Source organism: Rhinatrema bivittatum, chromosome 4, assembly GCF_901001135.1.
Source record: "Rhinatrema bivittatum chromosome 4, aRhiBiv1.1, whole genome shotgun sequence".
Classification (NCBI taxonomy): domain Eukaryota; kingdom Metazoa; phylum Chordata; class Amphibia; order Gymnophiona; family Rhinatrematidae; genus Rhinatrema; species Rhinatrema bivittatum.
In genome coordinates, this window is record NC_042618.1 from 224,318,269 (window position 1) to 224,333,955 (window position 15,687).

The following is a 15,687-nucleotide window of genomic DNA, read 5'->3' on the forward strand; positions in this document are numbered from 1 at the left end:
GCAATACTGCTTTCGCGGTATACCAAAATAAAACAGGTTGAGATTCATGTGCCTGATTAAGAGCTGCATAATCAGCCCACTTCGCGCACATAAAATCCCTAAATTTCCCATCTGAGGCCAAAAAATAGGGGTAGCGCCACATTTTTGGTGAAGGGGTATTATCCAAGAACTGGAAGTCTACCCATACAGGGGCATGGTCTGAGACCACTATGTTATCAAGGCCTGCGTCTCGAACACGATGAAAAACATGTGAGCTGACGAGAAAATAGTCGATGCGCGAATATGATGCATGCGCCCGCAAGACATGCGTGAAATCCCGTTCAGTTGGGTGGAGGGTTCGCCAAACATCTAACAAATGCAGCCTCCCTCAAACCCCTTCTGAAGAAGCCCAACCTGGACATGAGCGAACCCACCAATTTCCGCCCCATATCTAACCTACCTTTTCTGGCAAAAATCATGGAGAAATTGGTAAATACTCAACTCTCAGATCATCTGGAAAAACACGATATCCTCTACCCATCCCAATACGGTTTCCGTAAATCATAAGTACGGAAACCCTCCTTATCTCACTTTCTGACCACATCCTGATGGGCCTTGACAAAGGGCTGTCTTTCATCCTGGTCCTTCTAGATATCTCGGCAGCCTTTGACACCGTGCACCATGCCATCCTATTAAATCAGCTTTCAGAAATCGGATTATCAGGATCTGCACACAGATGGTTCAATTCCTTCCTCAGCAACAGGAGCTTTATTTATTTATTTATTTATTGTTTTTATATACCGATCTTCTTGCATTAGATACAAATCAAACCGGTTTACAAAGAACGTAAACTTGCCTGTAGGCTATACATAGAACCATGAACATTAACCTGGAAGAACCTGGAAAAACAATTTGAATTATATAGCTATAAAAGTCACAATAAGCGATTGATTCCATTAAATTGGGCTTAGATTCAATTAGGTTGAAGAAAATGAGATGAAGTGTAGAGTGATAGGAAAAAGGGAAGAAAAAGGTAGCATAAGACCAAAGGGTAACTGGAGGTCTCTTCAAGGGAAATGAGTTAGAGAAAATGAAAAGTGAAATATGAAAGCAGAAATAAAACAAGCCAAACTTGAGGTGAGGAATTAGCAGAGATATGCTTCGAAAAGAGGAGAGAATGTGTTAACTAAGATGCTGTTTCTTGAAAGGCTAGGTTGAATAACCAGGTTTTTAGTTTTTTCTTGAAGGAGATTGGGCAGGGGTCCTCTCTGAGGTCTGGTGGGAGAATGTTCCATTGAATGGGACCTGCGGAAGAAAAGGCCCTGTTCCTTAGAGAAGTTTTAACCTGAGGGACGAAGAGAGTACCTTGGTAAGCTCTTCTCTTAGGTCTTGTGGAGGTATTGGGGCGAATCTGGAAGGTGAGATCGATTGGAGCAAATTTGTGGAGGGTTTTGTGCATGATGGTCAGCACTTTGTAGATGATTCTATATTTAATCGGAAGCCAGTGGAGGTTGTAGAGGATAGGTGTGATGTGATCCCTCTTATTAGTATTCGTTAAAATCCTGGCGGCTGAGTTCTGTAGCATCTGAAGTGGCTTAATGGTGACAGCTGGGAGCCCAAGCAACAACGAGTTACAGTAATCTACTTTGGTAAGTATGATTGATTGCAGAACCAAACGGAAATCATTGAAGTACAAGAGGGGTTTAAGCTTTTTAAGTACTTGTAACTTGAAAAAGCACTCTTTTGTCGTATTGTTGACAAACCTTTTTAAGTTCAGCTGGTTGTCCAAGAAGGTGCCTAGGTCTCTGACGTAAGAGGTGTTTTTGATGTTATCTGGCGTCGTTGAAGGGAAGATAGGTAGAGAGTGGCTATCGACTTGAGATTGATTATTTGGGTATGTAGTCTCCTTGGTAACGAAGTTTTCATCTTGAGAAATGATTAGGAATTCAGTCTTGTCTTTGTTGATGACAAGGTTAAGCTTGAAGAGGAATGAGCTGATCTCTTGAAAGCAAATGTCCCAGAATGTAAGAGATTTTTGTAAAGACTCATTGATAGGGATTAGAATTTGGATATCATCCGCGTATATATAATGCTTGATTTTCAGCTTGGTGAGGAGGAGACAGAGAGGAAGCAGGTCTATGTTGAAGAGGGTTGGTGAAAGGGCAGAACCTTGAGGGACACCCAAGTTGGATCTGATTAGGTGTGATTGTTTATTGTTGATTTTTACCTTGAATGATCTATTGCTTAGGAATGAACGGAACCAGTCCAAGGCTGATCCTGCGATGCCTATTTCCATGAGTCGGTCTAGTAGAATTGAATGGTTGACCGTATCAAAGGCAGCTGAAAGATCCAGAAGAATCAGTAGGTGAGATTGTTTTTTGTCCATGTTCACAATGATGGAGTCAGTAAGCGAGATCAGAAGTGATTCCGTGTTTAGGGATTTGCGAAAGCCATATTGTGAAGGTGCTAGGATCTCGTGTTCTTCCAGGAATTCCATGAGTTGTTTATTAACTATTTTCTCCATGATCTTGGCGATGAAAGGAAGGTTGGCAATGGGGCGGAAGTTTGCTGGGTCTGATGTTGACAAGTTAGGTCTTTTTAGGAGCGGTTTCAAGATAGCTTGTTTTAGAGAATCTGACACCAGTCCTTGGGTTAACGAGCAATTGATGATTTTAGCAATGGGTTTAGCAATAGTATTTGGTATTGAAATGAGGAGGTTGGGAGGGATGGAGTCTAGAGGATGGGATGAGGGTTTGAGTTTTTTCAGAATATTTTCCATTTCGAGAGAAGAGGTGGTCTCAAAGGAGTCTAATCTTGCGGTCTGTTGAAGTGGTGGAATACTCAGATGGGGGATGGGTGGGTTTGGTGTAGAAAACTGTTTGGTGAGATTGATAATTTTGTTTTCGAAGAAGGTGGCCAGTTCTGTGGCTTTGATGAGACCAAGATCATCTGGGATGGATGGTGGTAGAGGTTTGGTGAGGGCAGAGATGTAGGAGAAAAGAGCTTTGGAATCGAAGATGAAGTGGTGAATTTTTTTCACGAAGAATTCTTTCTTTGTTTTGAAAATGGTGTTCCTGTATATATTAAGGGTGGATTTGTAACTTGCTAAAGTTTTGGGAGAGGGATTTCTACGCCAGATATGTTCTTTATTTCTGAGGTGTAGTTTGATTGTCTTCAGTTCAGGGGTGAACCAAGGTTTTCTGTTGTCTTGAGCCTTGTGAATCACCTTAGTAATTAGGGGGCAGGTTTGATCTGCGACTTTGTTGGTGATAGAAAACCAAGAGTTGGTGGCGGAGTTCGCATCTGAGAGGTCGACCTGTGGCAATTCTTTGGTAAGGTAATTAGTAAGAATTTCCGAAGAGCATGGTTTCCTGAAGTGAACCGTGGTTTTTGGGAAGGCAGGGGGAAGGGTGTCAATTATCTTGAGGGACGTGTTTATAATATGGTGGTCCGACCAGGGTACTGGTGTACTTATTGGAGATGATGAAATAGAGATATCTTCGTTAATGAAAATCAGGTCTAGAGTGTGGCCTGCTTTATGAGTTGGGTTGTTAATGATCTGTTTGAAGCCCATGTTTTGAAGCGATAATAAAAAAGTTTCGCAGTTGGGGGAGCGTATGGCCAAGACTACATGAAGGTTGAAGTCTCCCATTATTAATGCAGGTGAATCGTAGTTGATGTGTTTGGTAATGTATTCAATGAGGGGAGATAGATCTGTTTCCAAATTTCCGGGTGGAGCGTAGATCAGACAAATTTGTAGCTCTTTGGATTTGAAGTAAGCACATTCTAGATTAGAGCTTAGGCTTGAATTTTGTAGGGATAACTTTAGGCCTTTCTTGGCTGCAAGTAGAAGTCCGCCTCCTCTTTTTTTATGTCTGGGAATCGAGAAAATATCATATGTTTGTGTGGGCAGTTGGTTAATAATTACTAAATCAGTAGATTTTAACCAAGTCTCTGTGATGGCGCAAATGTCAGGATTGGCCTCTGAGAGAAAATCATTTAGAATGTGAGATTTAAAGTAAAAATTTAAGATTTAAAGTAAAAATTAATAATAAAGAATCTCCAGATGTCAAATCAACACTAGGCGTACCTCAAGGCTCATCCCTGTCCCCCACCCTCTTCAATATATACCTCCTCCCCCTCTGTCAGTTGCTTACAAACCTAAAATTAATCCACTACCTCTATGCAGACGACGTGCAGATTCTGATCCCCATAACAGAATCCCTCTCTAAAACTCTCTCCTACTGGGAAAGCTGCCTGCAAGCTATTAACCGCCTTCTCACTAGTTTGAACCTGGTTCTTAATGCAACCAAGACAGAACTCCTTCTCATCTCCTCCGACCACTCGGCCCTAATCCATCCAACAACACCCAACACCCAGATCACACAAGTAAGGGATCTAGGAGTAATCCTCGATAACCACCTGAATCTAAAGAAATCCATCAACAACATTTCCAAGGATGGTTTTTATAGACTACAAGTTATGAAAAGGCTCAAACCTCTCCTCCATTTCCAGGATTTCAGGACTGTGCTCCAAAACACGCTCTTTTCCAAAATTGATTACTGCAACACTCTCCTTCTTGGGCTCCCTAACTCCTCCATCAAACCATTACAGATGCTCCAAAATGCTGCAGCTAGAATCCTAACCAACACCAACAGAGGATCACACATCACTCCCATACTACGGAACCTTCACTGGCTGCCAATAAAATACAGAATATTGCACAAGGCTCTTACCACAATTCATAAAACCATTCACGATCAGCAACAACTTGACCTCCAGATTCCACTCAAATTATACTCATCCTCAAGACCTATCAGAGAAGCGTATAAAGGTACCCTGCAAGTCCCCCCAATGAAAGCCACTCGCCTATCAGCCACCAAAGAACGAGCATTCTCTACAGCGGGTCCAGCCATTTGGAACAATATGCCTACATACCTTAGACTAGAACCCCTGCCCTCGAACCTTCCGAAAAAAACTTAAGACCTGGCTTTTCCTCCAGGCCTTCCCTTAACTTTCAAAACCATTGATTGTCAACCGGACAGGACTCCGCTTACTGGATTAATTTTCCCCGCCACGTTAAACGTCATATTTATGCCTCTGTTTCTTGGTCTCATTGCCTCATCTAGTTTCAGTTATTCTGTCCTTTACCTCTGGCTAACCTAGCCCCCAAGTTATTAATTCCTTGTTAATTGTAACTTTTGCCTCTGGTTAATAAATGTTTAAGTTCTACCCCTTGTTTACATGTAAACCAATCTGATATGAAATCTTTTCATGACGGTCGGTATATAAAAGTGTTAAATAAAGAAATTTTCTAACATTGCGGGGCCTTTATCCAGTTCCCAGCGCCAACTTTGGGACACATCCATCGGTGTCTTCCATTAAAGTGCATCTCAGTGCTACAGCAGCATAATATTCCTCCACACATTGAAAATCAATCTCGACACACCCGTTGGTGTCTCTTTTTATGAAGGGTGCTATTAGACTCCATCTCCCGGTTACCAAACCGGCGATTCCGTGGGATATGAACCTGGTGTTAGAAAAACTCATGCATCCTCCGTTCGAGCCAATGCACTCTGCCACAATGAAATATTTGACATGAAAGGTATTGTTCCTGATGACCATCACTTCAGCAAGACGGGTGAGCGAGCTTCAGGCATTAGTTCACTATCCCCCTTATTTGCAGTTCTACCATGAAAAAGTCACCTTAGGCATCCACCCGCTCTTTCTCCCTAAGGTGATCTCAGCCTTTCACTTAAATCAAACAATCGCCTTGCCAACTTTCTTCCCAGAACCACAGGTGACAGAGCGAGGATCCTTCACACCTTAGACTGTAAAAGAGCTCTGGGTTATTACATACATAGGACTCAGTCCCCTAAACATCATTCTCAACTCTGTCTCGTTCAACTCTAATGTGCCAGGCTTACAAGTTGCTAAAAGGAGATTAGCGAACTGGTTATTCCAATGTATTCATTTCTGCTACTCCACATCAGGATAAACTTCCAGATGAGTAAGAACACATCAACTCCGTGCCACAGCGACCTTTATAGCTCATCTTCGACATGTATCAATTCTGGACAACATATACAAAGCAGCTACTTGGTCGTCTCTTCATGCCTTCACAGCAACAGGCAAGATCAGATGCAGCGATGGGTGAGGCGATATTGCACTATGCTACTCGCATGTAGAGCTGTCCACCAATGAGAAGGGTTTCTTCACACACGAAGCCTCTTAACCTATGCCAAAGACAAAGGTCACCTTCACGGACATACAGTTAAAGGTGTGCTCAAGTGACCATTAGCTGGGGACTCCCAGACAGCATGGCTAATTCAGCCTGCTTATCGACAGGAAAAAAAGCAAATTTGCTTACCATAAACGGTGTTTTCCATTGATAGGATGAATTTGCCATGCAATCCTGCCCTTCTCCCTGAATAGCCCTTTATTCATTCTGTCTTTGCATGTGTTTCTTCTCTTTTCGCTGCTCGTACATGCTTTTCTATCAACTGAGCAACTCGGGTAATCACGCGGGATCGGTCGTGCAGACGCACAGAGCCAAGTTCTGTATCTGTGGAGAGGGTTTTCCACCTTCGGCTGCCAGGGGGACATCCCAGACAGCAAGGCTAATTCATCCTGCTATCTACGGAAAACACCATTTACAGTAAGCAAACTTGCTTTTACAAGCTTTCAAGCAATGTTTGCTTCTAATTTTATGTAATTTTCACATTTTAGGAGCCATAACTGTGACTGGTGTACATCCCCCAATTCGTTCTTCCAGTGCATCCAGTGTAGGAAGCAGGGAAAGGTGGGCTGATCACTTCAACTAAGTTTTCTTCTACGATTTCATTTTACAAACACACATATAGCACAGTAGATCTCTTCCAGACTTATAATATTTGATATTTGCTTTCATCCATGTTGTGAAACTAGTTTTGGTAAAAAAAAAAAAAAAAAAACAGGCATACTATTAAAATTATATTAAAATGTCCTGCAGCTGCATTATTCTTCATGAAACAGAAATAAAAGCAAATAGCTGAACATTCCTTGCATGCAAGAGGGATTGTAATTTTAACACATTTATTGAGCTTTTGGTTGTTGAAGAGATCTATAATTGGGCACTCATGGGAGCAAAGAAAATTGTATGTAATGAGTAGCCTTAGCGTGTAAGTTTAATAGCAATGAAGGGCTTCTTTGTAAATACCTTGCATAAGTTAGTTTTATAAAGTAGATCAATTAAAATATAGTTCTTACTTGTGTTGCCTGCCTTTGCCTTTTGCAGCTCTGGATCCTCTAGCAGGCCCTTAGGAGGAGCAGATTCTACACACAAAGTCCCTGTAGTTATGTTGGAGCCCATCAAGATTAAACCAGAAAGCAACACAGAGAATGAGTCTCTTGATTTCCCTGTAGTTATGGTGAAACAAGAGACACGGCGGGAAGAACATCATCGTAGAAATGTAAGGTACAATTCTCTTTTGAAACAGTTGTCTATTGCAAACTGTGAATCAGATGTAAATGTTAATATTCTAAATCTATACACTTGTAATCTGTATTAATTTTGCAGCTTGAGAGAAGTTTTGATAATGGCTGTCATTGATAAGTGAAATCAGCTACCAAGAATTCTGATAATCTGAATGCAGTAAGATCACGCTTAAAGTACTTGTACCGAGTTACTGTAAAAAGAACCCAGTGCAAGTGTTATGGTACTGGCTTTAGAAAACAATGTCAACAGCAAGTACAGAGTTCAAAGTCCTATCTTAAACTCTATATAAGCAATCAAATAGTTGCAAGGAGACAGTTCAATAAAAGCATATTTGTTGTTTTTTCTGTTGCTGCTACAACTATTATTGCTATTTATCATTTCTAAAGTGCTACTAGTCGTGCAGTACTGTACAGATACACATAAGGGGCAGTCTTTGCTCCATGGAGTTTATAATCTAGTCAAGAGAAAAATACATGACACATAATAGTCTATGAGAAGAGTGTTAATTGTGGAAACATGGTTAGGGATTAAAAGTAACCTCTAAAACAGTGGCCCCCAACCTTTTTTGCATCAGGGACCAGCTTCAAGCAAGACCATTTTTCCATGGCCCGGCAGGGCGGGGTGGGGCAGGGCCGGGGCTTTGGTCATATGGGGGCGGGGTTATGGATGGGGTTGGATTTTAGTGCATACTTATTTATGACATTTATAAATCCTGCACCTCCAGTTCTGTAACTCTGTGCAGCCACTGAAATTCCTCCAAACAATGAAGCTTGGATGTTTCCCTTTCAGCTCATCATACTAAAAGATATTTTCAAATTCTGGTGTCACCTCACAGTAACAGCAGCACAAACACCTTCCACTGCCAGACACATTGTGAACTAACACAAAACCCCACAAAAAGACACTCAAAATCTATACTGCAATCCCATCGTAACATAACAGTAATAATACCAAGGACTCAAACAACAAAAACCCTACCTGTGAATAAGCAAGGGTAAATATTACACTGGGTCCTAGCATAACAATACACCACCTACTGAGGAAACAAAACAAACCCGATTGCTATAGATCTCTATACAGACACTGCATGCTAGCAGAATCTCTCATCATGGTCACACTTACAGAGCAGAGACAGACCCTCACCAAATACACAATACAAAATAAAGGAGCACAAAGTAGAAAAAATGGTGGTTCTGTGTATTAACAATGGAAAAACAGAACCACCATTCGTCATAAAACAAATAAAATCAAGAAACATAAAGCATCAGTTATAATAGTAAAACCATACTAATAAAAGAATACTTTAAAACTACTGATAAATAGAATTTCTATTAATTAAAATTATATACATTTTTTACAATTTCCCAAACACCAATAAAATATTTCAAAACAGCACATATATCAAATAACACAAAATAATTAAAACTAATAAGGATTTTAAAAAGCCCCTGCTGTCCATACATGGGAGCGCTTGATTTCTAGTCACCCTGATATTGTCGAGGATTAGGAGGTTATCCTCTCTCTCTCACACATACTCATATGTCCATTCTCTCTCACACATACACTGTCACATACATACACATTCATGCTCTTATACCCAACCATAACCTCTTGCTCTCACAGACACTGACACACTCTCAGGCTGTAAGATACTCTCTCCCCCTCCACACACACCCCTCCCACACACACACACTCTTACTCCCCTGGATTTTCTCATACACACTCATGCTCTCACTCTCACTGGCTCCCTCACAACCTCAGAGCCTCTCTCATTCCTCTGCTGCCGCGTGGCTATTGGGGAGGTGCTGATTGCCGCTACTGGCACTGAAGCCCATTCTGCTGCCTCCTCTGTGCAGGCCCCATGGGCTTCCAGTTCCTCCATGCTGATCTCGTACATTGTGAGATCCGCATAGAGAAAGTGCTACTCTTGCACATTCCCAAAGATTGCATGTGCCAATCAGTAAAAAGTAATTTTTATTTTTTTTTTTTTTGCATCTGCTGTCTTATCTTAGTTTTCTAATCGGTTGGTCACAGGCTTTTTTTCCCCCCCACCTTCCCCTTCTTATTTTTTTGCCAATTCCTTTTATATTGCCTTTTTTCTATTTCTTTTCTCTCCATCTGTCTTCTTCCCTCAAACACATAGTCAGGTTCTCATTCTCACATGCTTTCTCTCTCTCCCTCACACACACAGGCTCTTACTCTCACATGCTCTCTCTCATACAATCATTCATACACACAGTCTCTTACTGGCACATGCTGTCTGAGTCTCACACACACAGGCTCTCTCTCACTCCCTCATGCTGCCTTGCTCAAGCACAGGCTCTGACTGTCACATGCTCTCTCTCATACAATCATTCATACACAGTCTCTCACTGGCACATGCTGTCTCTCTCACACACACAGAGGCTCTCACATGCTGTCTCTGTAAACATTCAGGTCTTCACTCACACACAATCAACTCATCTCATACACGCACACATACACACTACAAACCCTCAGCCTCTCTCTCACCTCTGGGCCTCCTCTTCATGGGCCGCTGCAGGATGGGCTCTGCAGCGGCCCTGGTCTTCTCGGGCCATGCTGCTCCTCTTCTGCACGCAGCTGATGCTCCTCCTCCTTCCTGCCCGTGCGGCTCCGGCAACATTTTTCTTCCGGGGCCGCATGGGCAGAAAGGAGGAGGAGCACCTGCACGATTAGACTCGACGTGTTTTCTTCGGGCCGTGGTGACGTAAGCTCCACCACGGCCCTGCTGATCTTCTTGCTTTTCGGGTTGTGCCGCCTCCCTTTTGGGGTTGGAGGAGGCGGGTCTCCAGCCTTGCCCCGCCTCCCCGCAGCAGCGGCAGCCAATGAACGGTAGCTGGGGAGAGCGGTGCCGCGGACCGTCAAAAAACCCCCATGGCCCGGTCCCGGTCCGCGGACCGGTGGTTGGGGACCCCTGCTCTAAAAGATGAGTTTTTAGACCAGATTTGAATATAGCCAGAGAGGGAGCATGGCACACAAACTCAGGAAGTCTCTTCCAGGTTTACAGTGCAGCAAGGTGGAGAAACACACAGACAAGCAACTTACCTGATAAACACAGATTATGAGAGAGAGTGTAGTGAGAGAAAAGAGAAGTGAGGAGGAGCTACAGAGTGAATAGATTTGTAAACGAATAAGAGAAACTTGAAATGTATGTGAAATCGGGTAGGGAGCGAATTTAGTGACTTGAGAAAGAAGGGGGTTATATGAGCAGTTCCCAAACTGTGGGTTATGACACCAAGTGTTACCATAAAATCATCAGCTGGGGTTGCAAGTACATGCCCAAGGTGCAAAAAAACCCAAAATACAAGCACAAGTCATGTGGGCAACTAATTTGTACAGCAAGCCAATGCTTTCCAAGAGCCACGTGTGACTGAGATGGAAGGCACGGTGCAGGGAGCCAGATAGAATGACCATTGCTGCTTCAATCCCCTAAGCCTCCTTCCCAGAAATATTTGCCACTGTTAGCCCCAGCCAGAAATATTGAAGGCCTGCACACCCCCACACATACACAAACATACCCCCACTGGTGACACATGACTGCCAGGCCGGGCTGGAAAATGTGTGAGCCTGCTTCCTCCTCCACAGCTGCAATCACATACTGCCAGCAGGCTCAAAAATCTCTTGCCCGACTGCTAATGAGGAAAAGACGTCTTCATGCCACTGTTCCCTCGAATCTGTGCCTGTGCACACAGGTCATGAACCCCACGCACATGGCAAAACATAGCATGCACAAGAACTCAGTTGATAAGTTGCACAAAAGAAAGTTTTTGCACATGTTGCCTTTCAAAAATTAGAAGGAATATTGCCCAAGGCAACCTTTCCCCTCTTCCTCCTGCCATTCCAATAGTTAGCCAAATGGTTGGTGAGTTTTAATAAGGTGAAAATTGAGGGGAGGGGTTGAAAGGGGAAAGCGGGAGGGATCGAGCCTGATAGGAGGAGGGGAACAAGGAGGCAAGGAAGGGGGAGTGAAGGGTGAGGGTTAACAGAGAGGAGTTGAACCTGGGGGGGGGGGGGGGCTGAGAGAAGGAGGATGGCATGAGAGAGGATAAACTGTGAGGGAGGAACTGGGGAATATGGAAGAGAAGCTAGAGGGATGTGACAGGATGAGACCAAGTTGTTGGAGGAAGCAAAATTGCTTACCTTGTAACAGGTGTTATCCCAGGATAGCAGGATGTAGTCCTCACATTTGGGTGACGTCACTGACGGAGCCCTAGTGCGGGAAAAACTTCTGTCAAAGTTTCTAGAAACTTTTGACTGGCAGCCTGAGGCTACTGAGCATGCCCGGCATGCCATGATATTCTCTGCCACAGGGGTCTCACTCTAGTCTCGTATTGTAGCAATAAGCTTTAGCAAAAATAAAATAATAAAAGGTATGAAACCCAACTCCGCGGGGTGGCGGGTGGGTTCTGTGAGGACTACATCCTGCTGTCCTGGGATAACACCTATTACAAGGTAAGCAATTTTGCTTTATCCCAGGACAAGCAGGATGCTAGTCCTCACATATGGGTGATTAGCAAACTAGAGGCTGAATCATTTCGAATTGAGGTAACTTCAGAGTGTTGTTGGAAATGAGACAGCCGAAGATCACAGCAGATTGGTTGTAGAAAGAGTTGGGTTTAAACTGGAAACAATTTTTTTAAGACAGATTGTCCATATGTAGAATCTTGTCGTCCTTGTTTGTCCAAACAGTAATGAGCTGCAAAGGTGTGAAGAGAACTCCAAGTTGCTGCTTTGCATATGTAGAGGATTGGCACTGAACGATAGTGTGCTACTGAGGTTGACATTGCCCTTACTGAGTGTGCCTTTACTCGCCCTTGGAGAGGAAGGCCCGCTTTTTCATAGCAAAACTGTATACAATCTGCTAACCAGTTGGATAGAGTATGTTTACCCACTTCTTTACCTGGTTTGTTTGGATCATAAGAAACAAAAAGTTGGTTGGATTTTCTGTGGATAGCCGTGCGGTTTAAGTAGAAGGACGTTTACAGTCCAATGTATGCAAAGCGCGTTCTCCTTGGTGAGAATGAGGCCTTGGGAAGAATGTGGGTAAAACTATGGATTGGTTCAAGTGGAATTCCGTAACTACCTTTAGGGAGGAATTTTGGATGTGTACGGAGTACCACCCTGTCATGTAGGAACTTCGTGTAAGGTTCGTATGTGACAAGTGCTTGTAGCTCACTCACATTTCTAGCTGAGGTAATGGCGATGAGGAAGATAGTCTTCCATGTGAGAAATTTCAGATCACAGGAATCTATGTGTTCGAAAGGGGAACCCATAAGTTTTGTTAAGACCAAATTCAAATCCCATTCTGTGACTGGGTGTCGAATTGGTGGTTTAAGTTGAGTTAAACCTCTCATAAACCTACTGACGAGAGGTTGTGTAGATATAGGTGCATCTCCCATCTTGTTATGATAAGCTGAGCTTGCACTTAAATGGACTCTTAAAGATGAAGTCTGGAGACCAGAGTCTGAAAGATGGTACAGGTAATCTAGTAGAGAAGTGGTGGGGCAGGTGAAAGGATCAATACTTTTTTGCCTGCACCACAAAGTGAATCTCTTCCATTTAGAAGAATAATTCTTTTGTGTGGAAGGTTTACGTGAAGCTATAAGCACTTGAGATACGTTAGTTGAAAGATTGGTTGCAAAATTAAGCTTTCAACATCCATGCTGTCAGGGATAGGGTTTGAAGGTTGGGATGGCGCAACCGACCCTAATCCTGAGTTATGAGAATGGGAGCTACACCCAGGCGAATGGGATCTCTGATCAAGAGGTCTAGCAGTGTGGGAAACCATACTTGTCGAGGCCAATATGGGGCTATGAGTATCAAAGACCCCTTGTCTTCTTGTAGCTTCACAAGAGTTTTGGTTATGAGCGGTATTGGAGGATACGCGTATAGTAGGCCGGAGTTCCAAGGGCGAGCAAAAGCGTCCTTGGCTTGATGGTTTTTGTGTGCGTGGAGAAAGCAAAAATTGTCCACTTTGTGATTGAGATGTGACGCAAAGAGGTCTACTGTTGGTTGTCCCCACTGCTGAAAAATCCTGGATGCTACTGAGGGGTTTAGGGACCACTCGTGTGGTTGGAATTGACGACTGAGTCTGTCCGCCACTACATTGTGAATGCCTGCCAGATAAGTGGCCTGGAGAAACATTGAGTGACTTAGGGCCCAGCCCCAAATCTGTGCAGCTTCTTGACAAAGGAGATACGAACCTGTACCTCCCTGTTTGTTGATGTACCACATGGCTACTATGTTGTCCGTTTGGATCAGAACAGTTTTATGTGAAAGGCAGTCCTTGAATGCATGCAGCGCATAACGTATAGCTCGAAGTTCCAGAAAGTTGATTTGAAACCTTGCTTTGAGTTTTGTCCAAGTACCCTGGGTGTGGAGATTGTCTATATGAGCTCCCCAACCCAAGGTGGATGCATCTGTAGTTAACGTTATTTGTGGGATTGGTCGTTGAAAGGGTAGACCCTTTCGCAAATTGTCCTTGTTCACCCACCATAGGAGAGAAGAGCGTAACTGGTGGGTTACTTGAATTGGAGAATGAAGTGGCTGAATGGCTTGGATCCATTGTGATCGCAATGTCCATTGAGTTATTCTCATGGCTAGTCTTGCCATGGGGGTAACATGAACTGTAGAGGCCATGTGGCCTAGCAGAGTTAGAAATTGATGAGCAGTGGCTTGTGGCTTTGAGCAAATTGAGTTGGCCCACAGAGATAGAGTTTGTGTTCGATCTTCGGGTAGGAAGGCCTTGGCCAGAGTGGTGTCCAATTCTGCTCCTATGAACTGGAGTAGATGAGAAGAACAAGATGGGATTTTTGATAATTTATTAGGAATCCCATTTGTTGAAGAACAGTAATTGTGTGATTTAGAGAAGTTAGAGCTCCTTGTTGAGATTGACTTCTGATGAGCCAGTCGTCTAGATAAGGGAAAACATGAACCCCTTGTTTGTACAAGTGTCCTGCAATGACTGCCAAACATTTGGTGAAAACTCTGGGAGCAGAGGCAAGGCTGAATGGCAGCACTCTGTATTGGAAATGCTGATGGCCTACTGTGAAGCGCAGGTACTTGCGATGAGGAGGGAATATTGGGATGTGAGCATAAGCATCTTGAAGATCCAGAGAACAAAGCCAATCTCCTTTTTGAAGAAGCGGATGCATGGTTCCTAGAGAGACCATCCTGAACTTTTCTTTTTTTTAAAATTTGTTGAGCTTTCTGAGATCTAGGATGAGACGTAGGCCTCCGGTTTTCTTTGGAATGAGGAAATACCGGGAATAGAATCCTCTGCCCTGCTGAAGCCGGGGCACTAGTTCCACAGCACTGGCTTTCAGAAGGGTGGATAATTCTGTTTGTAACTGCTGTATGTGATTTTCGCTGAAATGAGAAGAACTTGGTGGAAGATCTTGAGGGAGTGATGTGAAATTTAGGCGATATCCCTGATCTATTATTGAAAGGACCCATTGATCGGAGGTTATTGAGGTTCAATTGTTGTAAAATAGGGATAGTCTTCCTCCTACTGGTACGGTGGATTGGGGATTGGAGTATAGGCTTTGATCCCTGGTTAAATTTTCAAAATCCAGAGGCAGGTCCTGTTGAGGAGCTGGTTGGGGCCTAGTTGTTCTTTGTTGCCTTTGCTGAGGTCTTTGTTGAGACGTAGGAGGCCGTGGTCTGGATGTAGGAGGATAGTACCTCTGTGGCCTGTAGAATGGACGTTTTATCTCCCTACGTGGAGGTCTGTGGCTGGTATGTGTTGCAGAGTCATGAGGGAGAGCTGATAGTTGCTTCAAGATTTCAGAGTGCTCTCGTAACTGAGCAACAGCGTCTTGTACCTTGGTACCAAACAAATTATCTCCCAAGCAGGGTAGGTCAACAAGCTTATCTTGGACCTCTGGTCGCAGATCAGAGGCCTTGAGCCAGGCCCATCTCCTGGCACTAATGCCTGATGCAGCTATTCTCGAAGATGCCTCGAAGGCCTCGTAGGCGGCTCTGACCTCGTGTTTTCCTGTTTCTAATCCCTTTTGAATGATGGTTTGTACTGCCTCCTGGTGTTGTGCAGGCAGGGATGGTACCAAGTCCTCAATTTGTTTCCAGAGATTCCTCTGGTGTTGGGTCATGTTGAGGTGATATGCTGCAATTTTTGAGTTCAGCATTGTTCCTTGATATATTTTTCGCCCCATCTGATCCAAGAACCTTTTATCCTTGCCTGGAGGAATAGA

The 15,687-nt window shown here is 43.6% G+C and overlaps 1 protein-coding gene across 1 annotated transcript in view; it reads left to right on the forward strand.

Annotated features, from left to right (window-relative positions):
• Positions 1–15,687, forward strand: part of TRIM24 (tripartite motif containing 24) — a 622,654-nt gene that overhangs the window by 423,623 nt on the left and 183,344 nt on the right. Inside the window, 2 exon segments of the mRNA XM_029599765.1 lie at positions 6,709–6,781; positions 7,256–7,430. Of these exon segments, the coding sequence (XP_029455625.1) occupies positions 6,709–6,781; positions 7,256–7,430 (248 nt within the window).